General features: G+C 43.1%; 1 protein-coding gene across 2 annotated transcripts in view; it reads left to right on the top strand.

The window, feature by feature from the left end:
• Nucleotides 1-22651, top strand: part of COL4A3 (collagen type IV alpha 3 chain) — a 91370-nt gene that overhangs the window by 40670 nt on the left and 28049 nt on the right. For both annotated transcript variants that reach the window (XM_082221695.1, XM_082221696.1), the window contains exons 13-28: nucleotides 2233-2310; nucleotides 2726-2788; nucleotides 3716-3772; nucleotides 4134-4178; nucleotides 5098-5151; nucleotides 11163-11204; nucleotides 11531-11618; nucleotides 15185-15220; nucleotides 15374-15538; nucleotides 16297-16389; nucleotides 17593-17688; nucleotides 19112-19182; nucleotides 19441-19629; nucleotides 20318-20486; nucleotides 20992-21084; nucleotides 21678-21782. In XM_082221695.1, coding sequence (XP_082077821.1) covers nucleotides 2233-2310; nucleotides 2726-2788; nucleotides 3716-3772; nucleotides 4134-4178; nucleotides 5098-5151; nucleotides 11163-11204; nucleotides 11531-11618; nucleotides 15185-15220; nucleotides 15374-15538; nucleotides 16297-16389; nucleotides 17593-17688; nucleotides 19112-19182; nucleotides 19441-19629; nucleotides 20318-20486; nucleotides 20992-21084; nucleotides 21678-21782 — 1444 coding nt within the window. The remainder of the gene's footprint in view (nucleotides 1-2232; nucleotides 2311-2725; nucleotides 2789-3715; nucleotides 3773-4133; nucleotides 4179-5097; nucleotides 5152-11162; nucleotides 11205-11530; nucleotides 11619-15184; nucleotides 15221-15373; nucleotides 15539-16296; nucleotides 16390-17592; nucleotides 17689-19111; nucleotides 19183-19440; nucleotides 19630-20317; nucleotides 20487-20991; nucleotides 21085-21677; nucleotides 21783-22651) is intronic.

The following is a 22651-nucleotide window of genomic DNA, read 5'->3' as shown; positions in this document are numbered from 1 at the left end:
GCATAGGCTCTGGTTCAACTAGCTCCCTGCACCCTTGCAGGTAGCGCTGACCCAGAGCTCTATCATAGGTCGACCAAGGGTGAACACCTGAGGTAGGTGGAAGGCCCGGGAACAGACTATATCCATTCCCCAGATGCTCCCCTGGACTCAGGACGGGCACAACCCCCTCTCGAGGGTTGACCAAATCAAGTTGAGTCCCTGGATTCCTTTAACGGAATACCCTTCACATAGGGATTGGCAAGACCGTTCTCCCATCCCTATCACCTGAACCAGTGCCTATCCGCAACCTTACAAGTTGTGATGGTTTGCTACGCGTAGGTGAAACCCAAGTGGCAACAGCCCATCAGCCAAGTGGGGAAAATTCCTGCTGTGCCCCTGTCCCAATGACAGACGACACACAATGGCAAAGCAAGGTCAATCGCAAGATGCCCTAAATATAGCGAGAGGTGGGTGGGTGTTCTAATGCACGAGCCGAAAGAGGAAACTCTGGGTCACGTACATGGGTATATATAGGTCCCTCAATCCGTTTAGACTGCACCCCATTGGCCAGATTCAACCCAGCAATGAGGGACCTACCAATTGGGTGTTGTGGCTGTCCAATATACCCACCCACAACACAGGAGGTCAGTCTCCAGGTCTCACTGCAACACGTGCCCTCTTTTAGGGAGGACACACTATCTGGGAAACACAAACGATTGCTGGGCCAAAGTATTGGACCAGGTGTTTGTTTTTTGTTGTTGTTGTTTTTTTTGGTTTTTTTTTTGCGGCATTCCTTGGACTGAGTGCTCTGTGGGAATAATGCCCTGCCATGAACACTGCTGCATTTATCAGTGTTGTCAAACTGCTACATGAAGCAGTGGCAAGGGGATTTTTGTGACAAACTTGTCTTTAAAAGCAAGTTCTACCCTAAAGAAAAGTAATTAGTATGCCCTGCTGAAGTTGTTGAATTTCACCTTGAATATGAATATTTGAAAGGCAGTAATATTTGATCCAACTTAGACGTAACACAAAAGGCTGTGGTGATATTGTAGAGCAATCACTAAAATAGCTGGCTTCTTCGGAGTATAATGAAGAGGCAATTTTTGAGAAATTAAACAGTTGTCGGTTAACACAGTCAGTGAGCAGCCCTTTGCTTGAAAGCGTCAGCATTCCTAATGTGCTTTATATTATAATGTAAAATGCAGAATTAGACCAAAAAATGAAATAACAGGGTTGTTTTGAATGACAAAATCAAATGTAAGAAAGAAAGGGTATGAATAGAAGAATCTCAGAACTTCTGGTATGTTATATGCTCAGGACAGGACAGAGTTGGAGATAAGATTCTTGGCTAGAAGGGCTGTATCTCGAACCCAAGAATTTCAGTCTCGTATCTTTTTGCCAAATTATTTTCATGGTCAGCATGCCATGTTAAGCTAGCATATTGTTATGACTAGTACACGACTTCGATAATGTAGAATATTTGAGCTGAATTTTTTTAATTAGATCAGGTCTGCTTCAGTGGATTTTATTTGTAACGAATATCCATTAATGCTAAATGCATTGGGGTTTGTTTGTTTGTTTGTTTTGCTGCTTTTATTATATAATTGCAATGTTGCACAAATAATGCTTTAGCAAACAGATTGAGCCGTTGTCTGCAAAACATTAAATACATGCCTGAAAAGTGTGCTTTTCCTGTAGACAATAAACACCCATTTTCAATAGATCTGTTATGCCTTCCTGACGTCATATATACTGTATGCTAATTTTGCCATTAGAGCAAATTTTTAAACCTCTCCTCCAGTCTTCTATTGTGAGTACAGTGGTGCCTCGCAAGACGAAAAGAATCCATTCTGTGATTCTCTTCGTCTAGCGGTTTTTTCGTCTTGCGAAGCAAGCCCATTGACAGATTAGCGGATTAGCGCTATTAGCGGCTCTTAGCGGCTCTTAGCGGCTTATCTGCTGATCGGATCAGCTGATAAGCGGCTTGGCGGCTTAGAAAAGGGGGGGAGGGAAAAAACCCCGCAGGAACTTGCAAGACATTTTCGTCTTGCGAAGCAAGCCCATAGGATATTCGTTTTGCGAAGCACCTCCAAAACGGAAAACTCTTTCGTCTAGCGAGTTTTCCGTCTTGCGAGGCATTCGTCTTGCGGGGCACCACTGTACATTTTATAATCCCTGGTATTTGGCATGTGCCATCCTAGCTGCCATAAACATATATGAAATAGCTCTTTTGATTTTTCTTTTTTACCACAGGGTGACAATGGACTAATGGGCCCTCCAGGACCAACTGGAACAGTTATTGTTACCCTAACTGGAGCAGAAAATATGACGGTAGCAGTATAATGACCATTAATGACCATTAATATAATAATGACCATTAATATAATAAGCATTCTGTATAGCTGTTCATCTTTTTCACTGTATGAGTCCCATCAGGGGAAAGGGTGGGGTATAAAGTATATATTAATAATATATACATTTTATGAAAAGATAAACCAAATAAAGTTTATATAGAGTTATTTTAAAGAAAGTGTACATATATAGATTTTTTCTACCAAAGTGTGCAACACTTCTACCTCTTTTATGTCGGATCCCTAAATTCCATTAGCAAACATTCAGTTCGTATCTTTGCTTGTTCCTATGACTCAGTTAAAATATATCACTTTTGTAAGTACCATCTTTGTTTTTGGGTTCACTGAATAAATAAATAAATAAATAAATTCTATTATTATTATTTTTGTGACAGGAATTAAAAGGAAATAAAGGAGATATGGGTTCTCCAGGACCCCCTGGACCCCCTGGAGATTCAGTAAGTGGTATTGAATTAGCACTTCATACTTCAGAAGCTAGAACGTGGGTGGCGCTGTGGGTAAAACCTCAGCACCTAGGGCTTGCCGATCGCATGGTTGGCGGTTTGAATCCCCGTGGCGGGGTGAGCTCCTGACTTTCGGTCCCAGCTCCTGCCCACCTAGCAGTTCGAAAGCACCCCTAAGTGCAAGTAGATAAATAGGTACCGCTTTCTAGCGGGAAGGTAAACGGTGTTTCCGTGTGCTGTGCTGGTAACGGCTCGCCAGAGCAGCTTCGTCACACTGGCCACGTGACCCGGAAGTGTCTCCGGACAGCGCTGGCCCCCGGCCTCTTAAATGAGATGGGCGCACAACCCTAGAGTCGGACACGACTGGCCCGTACGGGCAGGGGTACCTTTACATTTACCTTTTTACTTCAGAAGCTAGATAGTAAAACATTTTTTTTAAAATAGCATATATTTGAAAGCTGCTGACATGACCATATATATATGTACAGTTCGTTCAACATATTTAATCAGTATAGAAATACATTTGCTTACATGACCTCAACCTGAGGGTCATGGAATAAAATACAAGTTGGATGTAGAATGCTGTGAAATGATGTTAAATATTCTGAGCTACACTTCATAGCGGTGGCCTTAATTCAGAAATAGCTACTTTTAAATATATATTATTATAAATGTTAAAAATCAGAAAGGGAGGGCAGCTGGGTACACTTGCCCTGGGGGGTAGCGGCGCCAGTGGCCTGCCAGACTGACACTATCATGCCAAGAACAGCCTGGGCCAAACAGCTGACCAGGGATTCCCTCACCAGGCCTCAGGCAAGCTCTGCACTGGCCTGCTAAAAATATAAAACAATATGAGTTGTGCATTCAGTGTAGCAACATAAATCTAAAGGATGTGTGTTGATTGGTAGATCTGTGTTTTAGGGCTCACCTGGTGATTTTCGAAGTGCAAAAGGAGATCCTGGAGAGGCAGGACCTCAGGTTTGTAAACTACGCCCCCCTTTTGCAATTGATAGATTTTATTATTATTTTTGAAAACTACCTAGTGTTACAGATATTTCTTTTGTCGTCTAGAAAGGTTAACAGTACAGTTATAGTCTGAAAATACATCTTATGGTTATCAAAGCCATACTGTGGTTGAGGAAATGATTAATACAAATACAACCTGAGTCCATTGGCTCTTTAGTTCCATATATCCAGCTTTATTAAACCACGTTTTATTAGAATCATATATTGTACATAGGAAAATAATAATATTATTAGCATATTTTGTTTCACAACAACAAAGTATTAAAAAGTGGTTTGTTTGTTTGTTTGTTTGTTTGTTTGTTTGTTTAATTAGGGTAGACCTGGAAAGGATGGAACTCCTGGTCCACCTGGCTCGCTGGTAACAAAGAATTTTTAAAAATGTTTTGTGTCAATGTACATTAGTGGTCATGGTCTGGGCTGGACAGGATGTAGGCTATTGTCTATTGGCAAAATAAATGGTAGTCTATATCTTACTCTCGAGCATCATTAAGGTGGATCAATACAGGAATTGGATAGCTTCTGGAGAAGAGCAGAGTAAGGGGCAGAATGGCTGAAGAGCTACTCCTGCACAAACTTTAATGTTTCCCCAGAAACCGCCTATAACAGGGTAGGAAAACAGGGGCCCTCCGTGTATTGTTGGACTACAACTCCCGTCATCCCCAACACTGGGAGTTGGAATAAAAAAATTCCTTCCAGTAGCACCTTAAAGACCAACTAAGTTAGTTCTTGGTATGAGCATTCGTGTGCATGCACACTTCTTCAGTGTATCTGAAGAAGTGTGCATGCACACGAAAGCTCATACCAAGAACTAACTTAGTTGGTCTTTAAGGTGCTACTGGAAGGAATTTTTTTATTTTGACTATGGCAGACCAACACGGCTACCTATCTGTAACTGGGAGTTGGAGTTCAAAAACAACTTGAGGGCCGCAGGTTTCCCACCCCAGTCCTATATTGATCCAGTGATTTTGAGTGGTCAGTTCATGGAAGAGGGACACAGACCAGAACCTGGATCTTCATGCAGCTTTGGGCACAAAGGTTGCTCTAAATGTATATTGGTGCTGGAATGAACTGTGTCTTTGGACACAGCTAGATTGGTAAAAAAAAAAAAGCGTTTGATATGTGTTGTGTATGTGATATAAGACTGCGACACCTGATGGCGCTGTGGAGCCCCGTCTTTCCCTACCGGGTTTCCCTGTATGAGTTTACAATGCATTTAACCGAATCGCTTCGTTGACGTGTCTAGATCCAGCCTTTATGTACAATTTAATTTCCTGCAGGGAGAAAAAGGAGAACAGGGTTTGCCAGGAAGACCTGGGAAAGTTGGTCCCAAGGTAAAAGCTCTTGTTTTCATTTTTGTCTGCTGCGTTTTGCTTCCCTTATCAATTCCAAAAATTTGGAATTAAAAGTACAGTGGTGCCTCGCAAGACGAAATTAATTCGTTCTGCGAGTTTTTTCGCCTAGCGAATTTTTCGTCTTGCGAAGCATGGTGTCGGAAAAGTTTTGGAAAAGCTTCAAAAATCGCCAAAAACCTCAAAAAAGGCTACCACACCGCGTTCTATGAGTTGCTCCTCGAAGTCAAGTCACAACTGTATTAATGGTGTTAAGAAAAAGGAAACAAACTTGCAAAAAACGCAAGACGTTTTCGTCTTGCGAAGCAAGCCCATAGGGAAATTTGTCTTGCGAAGTGTGGGAACCAATTGACGGAAGCCAGCCGTCATTTTGGGGTGCAAGGCAAAGAAAAACACACACAAAGGCAAATATTTCCATAGACGGAGGGCAGCTGAATCATGCTTCTTCCCCTTCCTCCAGTCCGTTTATTCTCTTTTGTCCTCTCCAGCCACATGGCTGCATTCCAATGTCTCACGTTACCTACATCCGGTCAAGGCTTTAACCCACCCACAAACCATATAGGGTTACATAGCCCAGAGGGGGGGGGGACATAACTCCATATGAGGTCATGCATTCCAATACATTGTAAAGCTCAGAGTGCTGGTCAGCCGAGGTCAGGAGGCACCCTGCAATATTACAAGCCTTTACCATGGCTATGACTCCCACATGCCCTCTTTCTTTATTTAATTAATCAGTACCAATACGGTTATATCGAGTGCGATAGACGACTCATGTGAGACCGGAAGCGGGCCGCGGACTGGAGAACCATGCAGTACATATAGAGATTATAGAAAGAATACATTGTATACAGCAACACAAAATAATGCAAATAACTACTATAATGATCACTAAAATCAATAAATGTCGAAGCCAACTTTCATCCGGAAGCCAAGAATATAAGAATTCTGATTCCAAGCTACATGGTAGGCTTCCTTTCTGGTTTTTAGCCATGCACTGGTGTCACTTAGATAGCACTGAGATTGGTCATTGTATGTTCCTGTAAGAGAACAAGAGCTATGAAAAGTGAAATTCATAGTATATTGACAGTTTGGATATATGCCCCATGACTCTTTCCCCTCCTTATTTTGAAAATAAATGGGTGCAGGCTCATGGAGGGTCAAGTGTACTGGGGGCCAAAAAGATTGCTTAGGGGATATAATATTTGTAAATTGAAAAGATCCATTGACAGGCACATCATGAAGCATTATGCCTAAATAACTGGCAAAGGGCGGCATGTGCATACATAACCAACATTTAGAAGCATGCAATAAACTGGTAAACTTAATCATATCTTGTACAAAATATTATCCTTCCATATCTTATGATAATTTTCTACCCTAAAAGTCTTATTCAACAATGCTGTTCTTATAGTTCGAAAGTGGCTGAGCCGTGGATGCTGCCAGCCAGAGTAGGATTCAGGTGACAGCTGCTTGCCAGCCAATAAGGTGAAATATGGTGGTTTCAACTGGACTGGGTCGTCTGCTTCTCTTCCTTGTATAATGATGCAGCAAAAGATGGCAAGGCAAATGGTTAGGAAGGCGCGTCTGCGGTTAAAGAGGCTCGCCATGGCCGCACGCATCGAGCTGGAACCCACAAAGGCTTGTCCTCGACGCCCACTGCTGCGTACCCTCGTCCCCACGTGATCAGCAGGACAGGTCCATGCCACGGGGGATCAGGCAAACGTCGGTACACCACCAAGGGGCAGGAGAGTGCCTCCTCCTTCCTAAAATGCAGTTAGCGGGAGTATGGGTCCTATTATGTAGATATAAAAGATGGTTAAGCACAAAAAGAACTTGGTGAACAGCCGAAGGGATATCTGCCGTTGGTATGCTTCAGCCGCCAAGCTGTTGAAGCAATAGTGTTTTGAACGTCAGGTGCGCTCTTTCCACTATAGATTGACCTGTGGAGTTAAAGGGTATGCCATGAGTTAATTTCACATTCCACAACATACAAAATTCCGAAAATGTTTTAGAAATATATGCTGGACCATTATCAGTTTTGATACGCGCAGGTTTACCCATGACTGAGAAACAGCAGATAGTGTGCTGAATGACATGCTATAGTATAGGATCAGAAAAGAGAGAAAAGGCAGAAATGTTCTTCAATGCTGCATCTGCTCTTGCATTGCCCTCTGCTAAATACCCTGGGTGCGATGTGTGGGAGCGAAGATGTGCAACATAATAAGGGAACTCTCTATGCTGAAGTAAGGCCTGCAGGGTAAGAAACAAGGAAAACAAGTCAGAATCCAAGGAAGGAGTTATATAAGATATTGGTAAAATAGCAAAAAGGTGATATACATACTGAGTATCCACAATAAGATTGAAAGGTAGAGTAGGAAGGGATTGAAAGGCAAGAATCACAGCTAGCTCTGCTCGCTGAGCAGAAGACTGTGAAGGGGTAAATAACATTTCCATTTTCCTCCCTCCTTCCATGTCACCACCCCCCTACTTTTCGTTCCATCCGTGAAGAGGGTTAGTGCAGAGGAGAGAGGTGTGAGAGACAAGGGGGTAGCCAAACATAGGTGACCTGTGTCAGAAATGTCAAACGGTCATCCTTTGGAGGGTTAAAAATGATGACACCTATAAAATCGGCCTAAGCAATGGTGCACGGCAGCATTTGTGATCAATAAATGCTGCTGTTCAGTCTGTGAAAAGGGAAGATATATTCATGCAACATCATGACCGCTCAAGGCTATTTGCTCGTGAACGTCCTTTGATAACAATGTCTGATGTGGATTCAATTATGGAATAAATGCTCTTTGGTGGGGTATGCGGTAGATGTAGCCATTCTATAATGCAGATAGTCTTCTTCTTGTTCCGTCTGAGCATATAAAATTCCTGTAGGCAACAATGGTGTAGCAAACACTGCCAGATGCAGCTTGTGTGCAGCACCTCTAGGTGGCGCATGCGGAAAGGTTTCAATGTTTCACTCACAAAATGTTGACAAAGTGTAGGGGAGTTCCGCATGCCTGCAGGACAATCCACTGATATTGTTGCGAATTGTGATATACTGGCAATGTAAAAGCAAACTGTTCCTTGTCTGCTGGAGCCAGTGGGATGAAGATGGTTCAATGTGGCCGAAAGTCAATTGTTCAGAAATAAGCTGTTTAGAAACAAGATGGTGCCATTGCTGCGGATTTTAATTTTGGTGGAGGCCACCGTTCTACCCACACTGAGGTATCGGTGATCCTGGTTTGCCACGCTGGAAACGTTGTATCGGTGGCTACAGGCTGGTTTTCATTGAGCGCTGCTGCTAGCAGATGAATCTTGTGGGTGGCTGTATCACCAGACTGACAAATGCGAAGCATGGCTGCAGTATCTGTGGCAGGATTGTGTATTATCGGTCTTAACGCAACCTTACAATCCTCTTTGGCATATTCAAAGGCCAATTGTTTGATAATTATTTGTTTGGCGTCAGGATTTTCACTTTGGCTACTCACTGCTGTAAGCAGCCTGTCCATAAAGGAATAATATGATTCTCTTGCCTCTTGCCTGATTGAACTCCACCTTGACTGAATACTGGTGGGTTCTGGGATTTTTCTCATTGCTTGTTGAGCAGCAAGAGCAGTATCCCTCAATAAGATCTGCAGCAGTGTGGCTTGTGTTCCTGCTGGAGCACCAGCAGGGGGCACAATAACAGGGAATGCCACAGTATCCTGAATTAAGGAACAGGCAAGGACTGCACGTTGAAAAGAGGTAGCTGGGTCTGCCTCTGAAAGATTTGGATTATTTCCAGCCAGACCACGGTATTGTTGCAGGATTGGGTCCTCTGGTGAGGAACTGTAATCCGGAGGCTTGGGATCTGGACTTTCTGCTGGCAGGGCAAGGATTGGAACAAACTCTAACACAGCAGACTCTAACACAGCAGGCTGGATTAAAGAAGCTGAAGGTTGTGCTGGCAATGCAGCCAGGGAGATATTTTTTGGTGATAAAGAGCCCATAGCATAATGAACCTTGCACCATGCATTTAAAATCCGAGTACTGATGCTGGGGAGCTCATGAAAATGTTCACCAATCTTGTCCCAAAGTTTTAATTCACAAGTCCCATTTGCAGTTACACCCAAGTCCCAGGGAGAATGTTCATCAATGGCCAGAATGAGCTGTATCAAATCACCCTCTGGAACTTCCAATTTGTTGGAGGAGAGGAGAAATTTTAAGTCTTTTAAAAATTTCTGTTGGGGAGTAGTCAAAGAGCTGCCCATTTTTCAAAAATCAATATAATAGAAGAGAAGAGAAGAGAAGAGAAGAGAAGAGAAGAGAAGGGATCGGACTCACCGGGATCTTTTTAAGATGATTAGCGCTTGCAATCCTTGCCGGACGTAGTGAGCCGATGATAACCACTGCTTGGATCGAAAATCCTCTCACAGTTTCTTTTAAAATCCTCTTAGTCTGCCTCAGACTGTTTGCTTCAAGTTTGCCTCTTTTCTTTAAGTTGCCTCACACTTTTAAGTTTGCCTCACACGGGGCACCACTTGTGGGAACCAATTGACGGAAGCCAGCCGTCATTTTGGGGTGCAAGGCAAAGAAAAACACACACAAAGGCAAATATTTCCATAGACGGAGGGCAGCTGAATCATGCTTCTTCCCCTTCCTCCAGTCCGTTTATTCTCTTTTGTCCTCTCCAGCCGCATGGCTGCATTCCAATGTCTCACATTACCTACATCCGGTCAAGGCTTTAACCCACCCACAAACCATATAGGGTTACATAGCCCAGAGGGGGGGGGAACATAACTCCATATGAGGTCATGCATTCCAATACATTGTAAACTCAGAGTGCTAGTCAGCCGAGGTCAGGAGGCACCCTGCAATATTACAAGCCTTTACCATGGCTATGACTCCCACAGCGAAGCAGCTCAAAAACCGCAAAACCCTTTCGTCTAGCGAGTTTTTCGTCTTGCGAGGCATTCATCTTGCATCACTGTATATTACCAATTCAGCAAAAATGAAATGCAATTTTTAATGAACACCAAATTTCTAAAGCAACAGTTTTTTATATTTTATTTTAGGGTATTTCTATCCCATCTCTCTGAAGCTCAAGGCCACTTAAAAAAAATAAGTAAAAAACCAGCAGACTATGAATGAGTCATAACTCTGCTGGCACATTCTGTTCTTGGCTTACAAATAGATTCCTCATTCTAGTGTTTTTGAAGTTCATAAATGGCAAGTACTCTGATAGGACAAAGGGTTGTAAGAATGTCCTTACAGGGTTTGACTACTGATAGTGGTAGCTGATGGTAGGGCAGAAGGAAGAGAGGTCAACAGTAGGCGGAGCCAGAGCCAGTGACAGGCAGAGCCAACCCTCTTTCCTGCGGAGTTCTACCATGGCAATGATGAGCTAAAGAAGGAGGGAGGTAATAGCCAGTGCCACTCCTTAGACTGGTTGTAAGAAGGCAGGCAGGTGGGAGCTCATTGGGGGCAAACTGAGACTGGTGGGGCAATGCCCCATTTGCTCTAATGGGCCAGTCTCAAGTGGACAGTAGGTACGTCTTTGCAGGGTTTAGTTCACAGAAGCAGGATGAGGATACTAAAAAAAACCCCTGAATATCTGACCAGACCTGCAGCATGGAAGACATTGTTGACCCCTAGTCAATGGTTACATACCTAGAATAAGGACAGATAAACCTTGGCCCTCCAGATATTTCTGAACTACAAGTCCTATCAAACCTAACCATTGGCCGTGCTGACTGGGGCTAATGGGAGTTTTAATCCAGCAACATCTGGAAGGTCACAGGATGCTCAGGTCTAAACTAGGCAAAAGAATAATCAAGCCAGAAATTTTTAGACATTTTAATCTTTTTAAAAAATGAACTTTCTAGATAACTTGCTAACTGTTTTTAACATGTAGACCAAGTGGCCACTAATCTATATCCAACGTAGTCAATAGGTTTCAGAATTCCATTGGATTTGATAAATTATCATGTTTCTTATATTTTTTTTTCTGTTTTCTAATATAGGGACAGAAAGGTGAAATCGGCAGCAAAGGAATTCGGGGTCCAGTAAGTGCAAATTCCATTTGTCTTTGTATTTCACTTTAATATCATAAAATTAATAGACAAAGCCTGGTTTTAACATGCTGATCAGTGTCAGATGCCTGCTTCAGGATATGTGTAGCTAAATTGTTGGCCTGTGTTTAGCTTCACATAGAAATCACATCACCAAAGGAGCCCTGGTTTTAAAAAAATGGAATTCGGCTTATGATTTTAGCAAAACCAAGTCATCACACCAATGCGCCACATTCATATTACATGCAGCCATGCCTTTCTCTTCATTATTACTATTTTTCTCTCCTTTTTTGTCTGTCTGTTCCCTCTTTTTATTTAAGACAGAGTATTATGATGAATTGCCAGGTGAAAAAGGAAACCAGGGCTATCCAGGACTCCCAGGACTCAAAGGCCAGTTTGGAGCACCCGGTAAGAGAGCATCAAAGGTTTAAATAACATACCAGGAGCTTTCTGAACTACCAGTGCTCAGATGAAGCATATTGACATGTGAAAACTACATCACACCATTGGCTTCTGGGTAGCAAGTAAGGATGAGAAAGAGGCCATTGGGATTTCACTGCCTCTTCAGTGTTAACAGTCTAGCCCTATGAGATTAAAATACCTTGGGACTGAATATGAGGCCTACTTGACCTCAAGGAGAGTGGAGTTGAGGCTATAAAATGCCTGTTGGTCTCAGTATACATTATTAGGCTAAGCCTGCATACCTGTGAGTAAACCCCATTGAACTCAATGATGTTTCGTTTTGAAAAGACATAGACTCATAGAATTGTAGGATTCTGAGGGATCCTGAGGGTCATCTAGTCCCATCCCTTGCAATGCAGATATCTCAACTAAAGCATCCATGGCAATGATGTATAGACGGTATCTGACCCCTGTTAAATTAGCAAAGATTTATCATACCTGTGATAATCTATGTTGGAAATGTAAAGAAAAAGAAGGTACTTTCTAGCATATGTGGTGGACCTGCCCCAAGGTGAAAGACTTCTGGGAGAAGATTTATAATGAATTGAAAAAAATGTTGAAATATACATTTATTAAGAAACCAGAGGTCTTTCCTCTTAGAATAACAGGTTTAGAATTGCCCAAGAAATATGTTAAATTATTTTTGTATGCCACAACTGCTGCTCGAATTTTATTAGCTAAGAATTGGAAAACACAGGAAATACCAACAGTGGAAGATTGGCAGATGAAGATGATGGATTTTTCAGAGCTAGGCGACCTGACTGGAAGAGTCCGTGATCAGAAGGAGGAGGATTACCAGGAAGAATGGACAAAATTTAAAGATTATTTAGTTAAATATTGTCAGAGCTGCTCCAGATCCTAGCTCACAGAGGATCACGCTAGCCAGCGGTCACTTTGTAAAAGTCTTTATTGAGTTACAGTTTCCATTCTCAAGCTGCTGCGTGCAGCTCTACGTCTTATGGGTTAGACCGGCGAAGCTCCGTCTGAGTCCCCGCCTCCTGTACACCAACTTAATACCCTAGCCTTACTCCACCTTTTCCGCCTGACCGTTCTTCTCTGGGTCCCTCTGCCCCCCGTGGTCTCTTCCTTCCGGGACTCTTCTGACGCTGACCCCCCGGACCCTTCTGTCTCCTTGCGGCGGGCTTTAGGACCTGGCTCCCTTTCCGGGCTGCTTACTGTGCCGCCTTCCTGTGCATTTGAACTTGGCGCGCGCCCAACCTTCCACTTTCCGCTTGACCGTTTCTTCGCTCTCCGATGGAGGCGTGGCCACTCCTGACTCATGCCCTCCCCCCTGCGGCGAGCCGCCTGATCCCGATGCCTGGCGCCCTTCCTCCCCACTGCGCTCTGTTGGGGATGTTGGCCCCGATTTCCAACTGCTGCTCTCTGAACCCCCTCTTGTCCCTTCTTCCTGGGGTGTCCCCCTAAGCTCCCCCCTTGCTCTGGTCACTGGCGCTCCTTTCTGTGAATCTTCCGATTCACTGGACAGACTCGGAGACCTCGGGTCGTCGTCATCGCTCATCTTTCCTTCGGACTCCTCCCCCTCGCTCTCTGTTTCCTCCCTTGCCCTCGCCTCTGCTCCTGAACCCCTGACAAATATGTTAAGTTAAATTAATTGGAAAAGCTTGCAAATACCAGATAGGCTTAGGATTTAAATATGTAACGTGATAAATTAATATGTTGAACTCTAGATTGGGAAAGAAAGAAAGATGTTAAGTGACTAAGTTAATTTTATGAGAATATAGGTTTTGGAAAACCATTAAAATGATATACACTGAAATTCAACCAAGGGGATATGAGGAAGTTGCTTAACAATGTTAATAAGATTAGTTTTAATAAGGCTAGGCTTTATGTTTGTTTGTTTATTTGTTTGTGTGTTTAAAAATTTGTGGAAAACTAATAAAAAATTTTTTTGGGGGGGAATAAAAATAAAGCATCCATGGCAGATGGCCATCCAACATCTCCTTAAAAACTTTCAGGGAAGGAGAGCCCACCACCTTCCAAGAGAGCCTGTTCTACTGTTGAATGGCTCTTACTGTCAGGAATTTATTCCTGATCTGACACGCTAAATCTACAGGGCTGTGGTGACTTTGGCTCTCTCAATATTTTGTTCGAAGAGGACCTGGCTCCCCCCCTTTTGGGTGAAGATATAGGCAGAGTAGGTGTTGAGCAGATCTGCCTCACATAATAATAATAATAATAATAATAATAATAATAATAATAATAATAAGAAGAAGAAGAAGAAGAAGAAGAAGAAGGAGTTTCTTAAAAGGTGAAATATTGTAGGCACAAATGCAGACAATTCCCACAAGAAAGAAAAGTGGGAGGCATCTTAAGGAACCAGTGTAGCTTAGATGACCTAAGAAGGACATGTATAAGAAATGGGGAAAATTGGGGGGGAGGGAGGGAAGGAAGAGTCTACATGAATAGCCAATAATTGCAGGAGAAGGTCAGGTGGGCCAAAGCTCAGAATGAGCTCAGGCTTGCAAGAGAGGTTAAAACAGCAGCAGCAACAACAACAACTTCTTCAGCTGTGTATAGAGCAAGAGGAAGAATAAGCAAGTGGTAGATCCTCTGTGTGGAGAACATGGAGAAATGTTATCATCATCATCATCATCATCATATATTTATTAGATTTGTATATCACCTTTCATCTGAAGATCCCTGGGTGGTTCACAAAAGAAAACTTGAAAGTGAGAATACAACATAAATAATAGAACAAAAACAAACTAATAACCCCCACAAACATATTCAAAAAGCCGTGAAATGTTAATCAGCTAAATGCCTGGTTGAAGAGAAGCTTTTCTGCCTGTCACCTAAAGATATGTAATGAAGGTGCCTCCCTGGGGAGAACATTCCACAAATGAGGAACCACCACAGAAAAGGCTTGTCCTTCCAGCATGTTTGTTTCATGAGTCCTAAGTTTATCTTTATATGATGATTCTATTGTATATGTGGAACCCTTACAGGGGGTGATAATTAAAGTTTGTTGGTAACACTAGATTAATGTGCCGATCTTTATTTTAGTTATTAAAACTTCAGGAACTTTCCAATGCCTCCCAGGACATATTTGAGATAAGAACTAAGACCAGGAGAAGGTGTGTGTGTGTGTGTCTTTTTGTATGAAATTATGCCAACTTTTCTCATGCCATGATAGACACTACAGAAATAAACCATAGACAAAAGTTCAGATTGGCATGCACCATTACAAACCTGGCAGCAAAGGCATGTTTTCAGCAAACATTTAAAGGCCCATGCTGATTCTCTGTTGGAAGAGCACTCCACAGGGCTGGGCCAATGACACTTAAAGCTCATGTTTATGTTGATGTCAAATGTGCTTCACCAATTCAGGAGGGTGTCAGCAATGCTCCAGTGATGATTTCAGTGATTGATCTGGGGATATAATGTAAATGTTTATAAGGACCTTGAACCTGGTTCAATAGTAGATGGGTAGCCAGTACATATTTGGCCGGCCGGCATAATATAGATATGTGATGAATATACTGTTCTTGCAGGACCACAGGGTCCCCCAGGTGCCACTGGAAGACCAGGTAAGACCAATAAATATTGTTTGTTTCAGATATATGAAGGAATTATGGAATATTTAAAAAAACAACAACATGAAATTAAATCCTCTGAAATGGCTACAAGCACTGGTACAGAAAACATAGAAATGGAAGTAATACTTTTAACTCTTGCATTAGGTGTTTCGAGACCTGGTCCAAGAGGTCTAACAGGCCCTCCAGGCCTCAAAGGAAGTAAAGGAGATAGAGGACAACCTGGCATGAATGCCATTGGACCTCCAGGACTTCCTGGATTGCAAGGAAGACCTGGCCCAGCAGGATCACCAGGTCTTTCAGGACCACCAGGTAGAGCAAGATGATCATTATTTGTATGTAGCCAGAATGTTTTCATGGCATATTTGTGCAACTCTGGAATTAATGGACTATCCAACTGAACTTCTTATGGCTAAAAGCAGCCACTACTGTTGCAACCATCCCTGCAAAGGAAAGCAGAAATATTAAAGTAGAGAAAGTATGATGGGTTTGCAAATGATAGAAACTGGATTAAATCTAGTATATAAATTCATTGATTCCTATTCCAATAGCTTTGGAGTGAGAGACTGGCTAAGTTCAGATAACCATATCTCAACTTAATATGCAGTGTGAAAGTATCTAATTAGTCATTGTTTCCTGTTTCACCGTAACTGAGAAACTATGGTTCCCAGCTCAAGGCAGGATCTTAAACCATGGTTTGATACTGGTTTCCGAAATATTATTTCTATATTATTGTGGCCTGCCTCGATTAACAAACTAAATAAATATGCTCATTAGTTAACCAAAGGTATTTTGTAGGTTGACCAATAAATGCCACAATTATTAGACATTCCCCAGTGACTTCCCAAAGTGGTAAGAATAACTAGCAAATGTCAACATTTTCCAGTGTTTTGTTCTTTGCTATGACTTGAATGCACATAGCCTGTGTTTCTTCCATGCTGTCAACACCATAGTATAAGTTCACCTTAAATCTGAGGTCCTTAGAACACCCTAAATGGCCTATAACAGAGGCTATCATGATATTTGTGAGCAATGCATGAATATTTTGTGTTGTTCTCACCCATAAACAGGTATAATAACTTTTGAAAGAGGCCCACTGGGACCCCCAGGAACCCCAGGATGCATTGGACCTCCAGGCCTTTCAGGAGATAGTGGAGCAAAAGGTCAGTTGCAAATACATTTCCAATCTTAATAGTTTGAGGACGGCATGGTGGTGAACAGAAATCTTAACCATACAGTGGTACCTCACAAGACGAATGCCTCGCAAGATGAAAAACGCACAAGACGAAAGAGTTTTCCGTTTTTTGAGTCGTTCCGCAAGACAAATTTCCCTATGGGCTTGCTTCACAAGACAAAACGTCTTGCGAGTTCTTGCGAGTTTGTTTCCTTTTTCTTAAAGCCGCTAAGCTGTTAATAGCCGCTAAGCCGCTAAGCCGTTAATAGCCACTAAGCCGCTAATAGCCGCTAAGCCGCTAAGCTGCTAATAGCCGTGCTTCGCTAGACGAAAAAACCGCAAGACGAAGAGACTCGCGGAACAGATTAATTTCGTCTTGCGAGGCACCACTGTAATGATTATTAGACTCTGTCAAGACTACTTAGGCATAGAATATACTCAGTTCCTTTTCATCTTGCTAAGGGCAATTAGACCTGATTCTGCTTTTCATTCTGAGCTCATAAAGGCAACCAAACTGTCCCAGAGTAGATTGGCATCCTCTCTCTCCTTCCAAACAATAATGAGGATTTTACCCTGTACCAAATGCCAATATTTATATGAGCATGTGTGACAATCAGTGTTGGACTTAGACTGGGGAGACATGGATTCAGTTCCCCAGCCAGCCTTGATTCTGAGTGACCTTGAGACACTGTTGGGTTGCTGTGAGGATAAACTACGGATCCCCTAAGCTAGACTAAGCTCTTGAAGGAACAGTAGGATAAAAATCAGAGAGAAAGATAAAATGTGATCTATGTGGGCACTCTCTTTCTCACTGTTGACTAAAGGCTTGCCCAATAACCCTAATAATATATTTATCGTTTTTAAGGACAAATATTCTTTACTGGGGAAATTTGCCTCACTATCTGCTCCTAGGGTTAACCATATTGCTAAATATGGAAAGCTCAGGGGAATTAGATGCACAAACATGATTACACTCTTTCTCATCCTATCTTTGTGTTTTTATACATTGTATAAAATGTATCTGTGATCTTCGAATGAAGGGCCCTGTGATCTTCGAATGAAGGGCAGTAGAGAAACTTAATAAATAATAATCCTTGCTGATAAATACATACAGTGCTGTAGGGCACGTGTGCTTTTGACATAGCAATAATTTACCAATGTCACCTTTAACAGAGGAATAATTTTACTGCAGGTGAAGAAGCAGGCCCATGTGACCAGTGCACCTTTCTGACGGGGCCACCTGGCCTTCCTGGTGTTCCTGGAGCACAGGGCGAACAAGGAGTTAAAGGTAAAAGAATCTGACAATGCTTGAGAATTGCTAAAATATACCAAGAGCTCAGGGAAAGGGGTAGAAGAGGGTGAAAAATCTCCAACTGGCAGTATATTCCAGTTTATAGAACATTTTACCCCAGCCATTCTGATGTAGAACATAAATTAGTAACGTGGTTTTGCTTATATACTTTAAGAAGGGAGGCTTTAGAAATTATTAGGATAAATAATGTGCCTTATGGTCCATCACCCTGCTGTCAGAGTGCCCTATAGAGTACCCATAGTGCTAAAGGGCACAGCTGGTGTCAACAGGATTGTAAAAAACGCAACTCCAGGACACCAGCAAACAGCTGCACACTGGCTTTGTATAATAAAAGTTTAACACACTAGTGAGGAACAAAGGTGCTTCTGGAATGGAGTATCTTGGAAAAGGTCATGGCTGGCTGAAACCCTATACTACAACATTTTGTTGTAGGTTCCAACTTGTATTCTACTTATCATTAGACTATGATTCATCTCCCTTAGGATATTATTGTTTAATATTCTACTCAGGGAAAGCTAACCTGTCTCCACCCCATGCAAGTAAGCACCCGCAGTGCTAGTGTTGGGAGGGCAGCTCTGTGGCATCCCCCACACCTTGCCAGCCACTTCTGTGCTACGGAGAAGGACCTACTCTGAGTTCCTAGGCAGTGAACTACAGACATTAGCAGGAGCACAGACAGCCTTCTCCTGATTTCAGGATTTGGGCTGGCTGATATCGGAAGAAGCACTCTTGCTTTCAATGTCAGTCTGTTTATTTCTGTAGTATATGGCCAGTTACTTAGGAGCAGGTGGAGCTTGTCAACCTGGGAAGGGGGCCCATCTATAAGAGAAGGAAAACTCTGGTCCTAAATGTCTGCTGCAGTTCGAAAGCACACAGTGCAAGTAGATAAACAGATACCGATCTGGCGGGAAGGTAAATGGTGTTTCTGTGCGCTGCTCTGGCTTCACCAGAAGTGGCTTAGTCATGCTGGCCACATGACCCAGAAGCTGTACACCGGCTCCCTCGGGCAGTAAAGTGAGAGGAGCACCACAACCCCAGAGTTGTCCGCGACTGGACCCAACTGAACCTTTACCTTTTAACCCTGCACAAATCCAGTGTGGAGTCCCTAAGATGGTTGGATGGTGCTTTGTACACCTCCTGGCAACTCCTGCAGCCAAGCTGGCACCAAGCGTATTGCTCTGTGAGGCTGAGGAGAGGGGTCTTGTCTTGTGGGCAGCCCAGGACTTCCATACACACTTCCCAGGCTTGCATCCTGAGAGGTCATTTCAGTGCTGCTAATGCATCAGTTTGACTTCACCTCCAGAGGCACACTCCATTGTCTCTCTCGAGAGATGGATGCCAACAATTGCGGTACTTCAACCTTCCAGTTCTCTCTAAATCACTGTCTCCACCATTACAGGTATAGAAGGAGCACTGGGGCCTAAAGGATCCCAAGGAACCCCTGGGATTCAGGGGCCTCCCGGCATTCAGGTACGGTTCACGTTAAATTGTTTTTAGAGTTGGTTTATATGTAGAGCCCTTTGTAGTTTCCATCATAAAAGGGCCTCTACCCATTGGAGGATATGGGTTCTTTCACCTGCGGTAGCTGACAATGGGAAAAACCTCTTCACACACAGAATCATTTCACCACAATGCCTTAGTGTGTTGATTTTACTGTACCTTTCATAGCATTTATATAGATTCAGCGTTACAGTTCCTGTCATGTTTTATTAACAACATGTGACCCAGGGACTTCCAGGTCTTCCAGGAAACCAAGGCCTTAAAGGATTGAAAGGTGAGCCAGGGTATGCAGAACCAGAAGGCCCAAAAGGAGACAGAGGAGAACCAGGACCAAGAGGAAGCTCAGGAGAAAATGGTGCAGACGGGTTACCTGGGAAACCTGGACTGAAAGGCTCAAGAGGTTCTGTGGGAGAACCGGTTAGTACCTGCTACTTTCACATCTAGCGCAATCATACTGATTTTTGCATTGTTTTCAATCCATTGAAAAATAAATAAGGTAAACATATCTGAAGACATTCGTCAGGGTACATGCACATATATTATTTTTTGTTGTGTGCCCTAATTCTATTACAACATCTGAAAAAGTCATGTGGAAATGTGCATGTCTGCAGCCTATACGCAGCATAAATCTGTAGTAGTCACTGATTTCCCTTTTGGATTTAGCTGAATATCCACTTTAAAGTGCTTGGAAGGATTCAGCGTAGTGCTATGGCAGTCCTTCCAGCCTTTCCATTTGCCAGATGAAAGAATCACCCCCACACACTGTTCTCCTGACCCCACAGAGCCAAATTTGGGGGAGGAAAAGCCCTATTGCGCTCATGGAAGTCCTTGCACAGACTTCCAGTAGTGGATAGTTGAATCTGGCCTTATTTGTGGTGATCAAAATGAAATTGTTATGTTACTTATTTCTGCTTTGAGTGCCATTGCTGAATCATGGTGGCAAGTGCAGACTCCATCATGTTTCTAGCAGTGCATATGCAAAAGAGCTATGTTCATCCAGGGTCTTTGCTGTAGGCCACCAACCTTTGTTTCTGACTGTGACTTACCATTATATATGCAGGCATTTTGAGTGTTTGTTAAGCAGTGTTTTCTGAATTCTTATCAGGGACCTGATGGCACAAAAGGAGACAGAGGTGCACCAGGACCAGTTGGTATCTCGGGTCTTCCTGGAGAGAGAGGGCTACCTGGACCACCAGGATACGGACCACCAGGAGTGGAAGGGTCTAAGGGATCTCAAGGGAATCCTGGTTTGCCTGGGTTGGTTGGAGAAGCAGGTCGGTAGATATTATTGTTGTTATTACTAAATAATTTGACTGTGGTGTCTGTAGTAGATTTAAAAGCTGCAGTGGGTGTCAAGGCGTGTGTGTATATATCTATATATATTCCTAATACAACATTGCAGAGCATTCTTTAGTTATGTAAGCAGGATCATTTCTGTATCCTGCTCCAGAAATGTCTGTGGCATCCAAGCGCACTCTTGACTTATGCATATTTTAGTTAAGTCCTTTCAGGACCTAGGGCTTCCAGACAGCACTACTGTTGTGATTTTGCTATCTGTGGTTTATATCCGCCTACTTTTCTGCAGTTCAATGCAGCTCATCTGACTGCTGAAAAACTCAGCTAATTTGCTGGGTTTCCTTGCAGTGTGCTTATCAGCCATTTTGGAGCTACAAATCTGCTACCCCCCTCCCCCGAAGTTGTGTAACTTCATTGTGCTGCTGTCTTTAAATAACCACTGGCATATTCTAGTTTGTGTTCTTCTTGTTATACACTTTTAAGGTCCTAAAGGTGAGCCTGGTCAAGTAAATGCAATTCCTGGACCTCCTGGACTTCGAGGGCCAGATGGTAGGCCTGGACCACAAGGAGAAAGAGGTGAGAGCTACCTTTTCAAGCTGGACTACTGTCAAACTGACCCTTCTAAAATATTACACACACACACACACAAAAGGCTGCAACTTGTCATGGTCAAGCAGCAGCCACTACGCAAAGTAGTAACCTGCAGAAGAGGCTGAAAGAACAAGCAAGGTAAGCAAGCAAAATCTTGACAGCAAGGAGCAAAGATGCTCTAGTTTTGTAGGCAAGTGGCCAGGATTGACTAATTCCCTTATTCAGGGTGTTTACATGGATGGTTAAGGCTGCATCCTAGCCCATCCTTAGCTGGGAAGGCAAGCCCCATTGAACTCAGTGGGACTTCCTTCTAAGTAGATATAGTTGAAAGTGCACTGTTGGCCACTGTTGAGAGAGGGCTTTAGGCACAATTCCTGTATAACTTGTAACTCAACTCACCAGCCAATCAGTGGGGAGAGAGACAGATCCGTGAAGGGGGGAAAAACCCAGGCAGGTACTTTAGTTTCTTTAGCCCTAGTTCGTAGGGAAGACACTTCAACCCCCTGGGTTTTTGTTCTAGATAGAGTGTGGCTTGCCATTTGATACTGCTTCCAGAACTACTTTGCATTCTTTGATAGGTAGTGTTGGATCCAGAGGGCCACGTGGATATCCAGGCCTCCCAGGGCCAGAAGGTGACCCTGGCTTTTCAGAAAATGGATTTCCTGGCTATCCTGGCATTAAAGGTAACGTATTTGTCTTTTCTTGAAGGAAAAAAGAGAGAGAGAATAAAACGAAGTAATGAAACAAATGAGAAATTTAATAAATAATCATCTATGAAGTCCTCGAGAACTGCAGAGAGAGAGAGAAAACTCAGTTAGATCTGTATTATCATGGACATCGGTGGTAGCCACTGCGTTGGATTCTGTAAGCTGTTGGGTTCCAACTCCCAACCCACAAGGCCAGTGATGAAGAATAATGGGAGCTGTAGTCAAACAACATTTGGAGGGTTCCATATTGGCTCCCCATGGTGTACATATAGTATCTTCATTAGAGCACTTCAGTAAAACCATATAATGCATTTTCAAAATGGAGGACAGCTGACAATTTGACTTTAAAAAGTAACATGCATACAAATTTCATTTGTTTTGACATACTGTGCTTCTGGTGCTGTAATAGCATCTTTGTTGTAAAAGTGAACAGAGGGTTGTAGCACTGAGTGGCATATCCCACCAGCACAAGGATTTCTCCTTGTGCCATGGGATTGCCCTCCCCTCCTTGCACACATCCCTAAACCTGTTATGGGATCCCTCAAACTGTCCAGTGCAGATTTGGGGAGGGCAGTGGGCATGCACAGTGGAAAGAGAGGTGAGAAAGTCCTATTGAGCAAGCACAAATCCTTGCCCTGACAAGACATGTTCGTTTGATGCTCTCCAGTTACAGTGGTGCCTCGCAAGACGAAAAGAATCCATTCTGTGATTCTCTTCATCTAGCGGTTTTTTCGTCTTGCGAAGCAAGCCCATTGACGGATTAGCGGATTAGCGCTATTAGCGGCTTTTAGCGGCTTATCTGCTGATCAGATCAGCTGATGAGCGGCTTAGCGGCTTAGAAAAGG

This window comes from Podarcis vaucheri (assembly GCF_965113315.1).
Source record: "Podarcis vaucheri genome assembly, chromosome: 5".
Lineage (NCBI taxonomy): Eukaryota > Metazoa > Chordata > Lepidosauria > Squamata > Lacertidae > Podarcis > Podarcis vaucheri.
The sequence above is the reverse complement of the archived record's forward strand: the minus strand, read 5'-3'. Positions and strand labels throughout refer to the sequence as shown.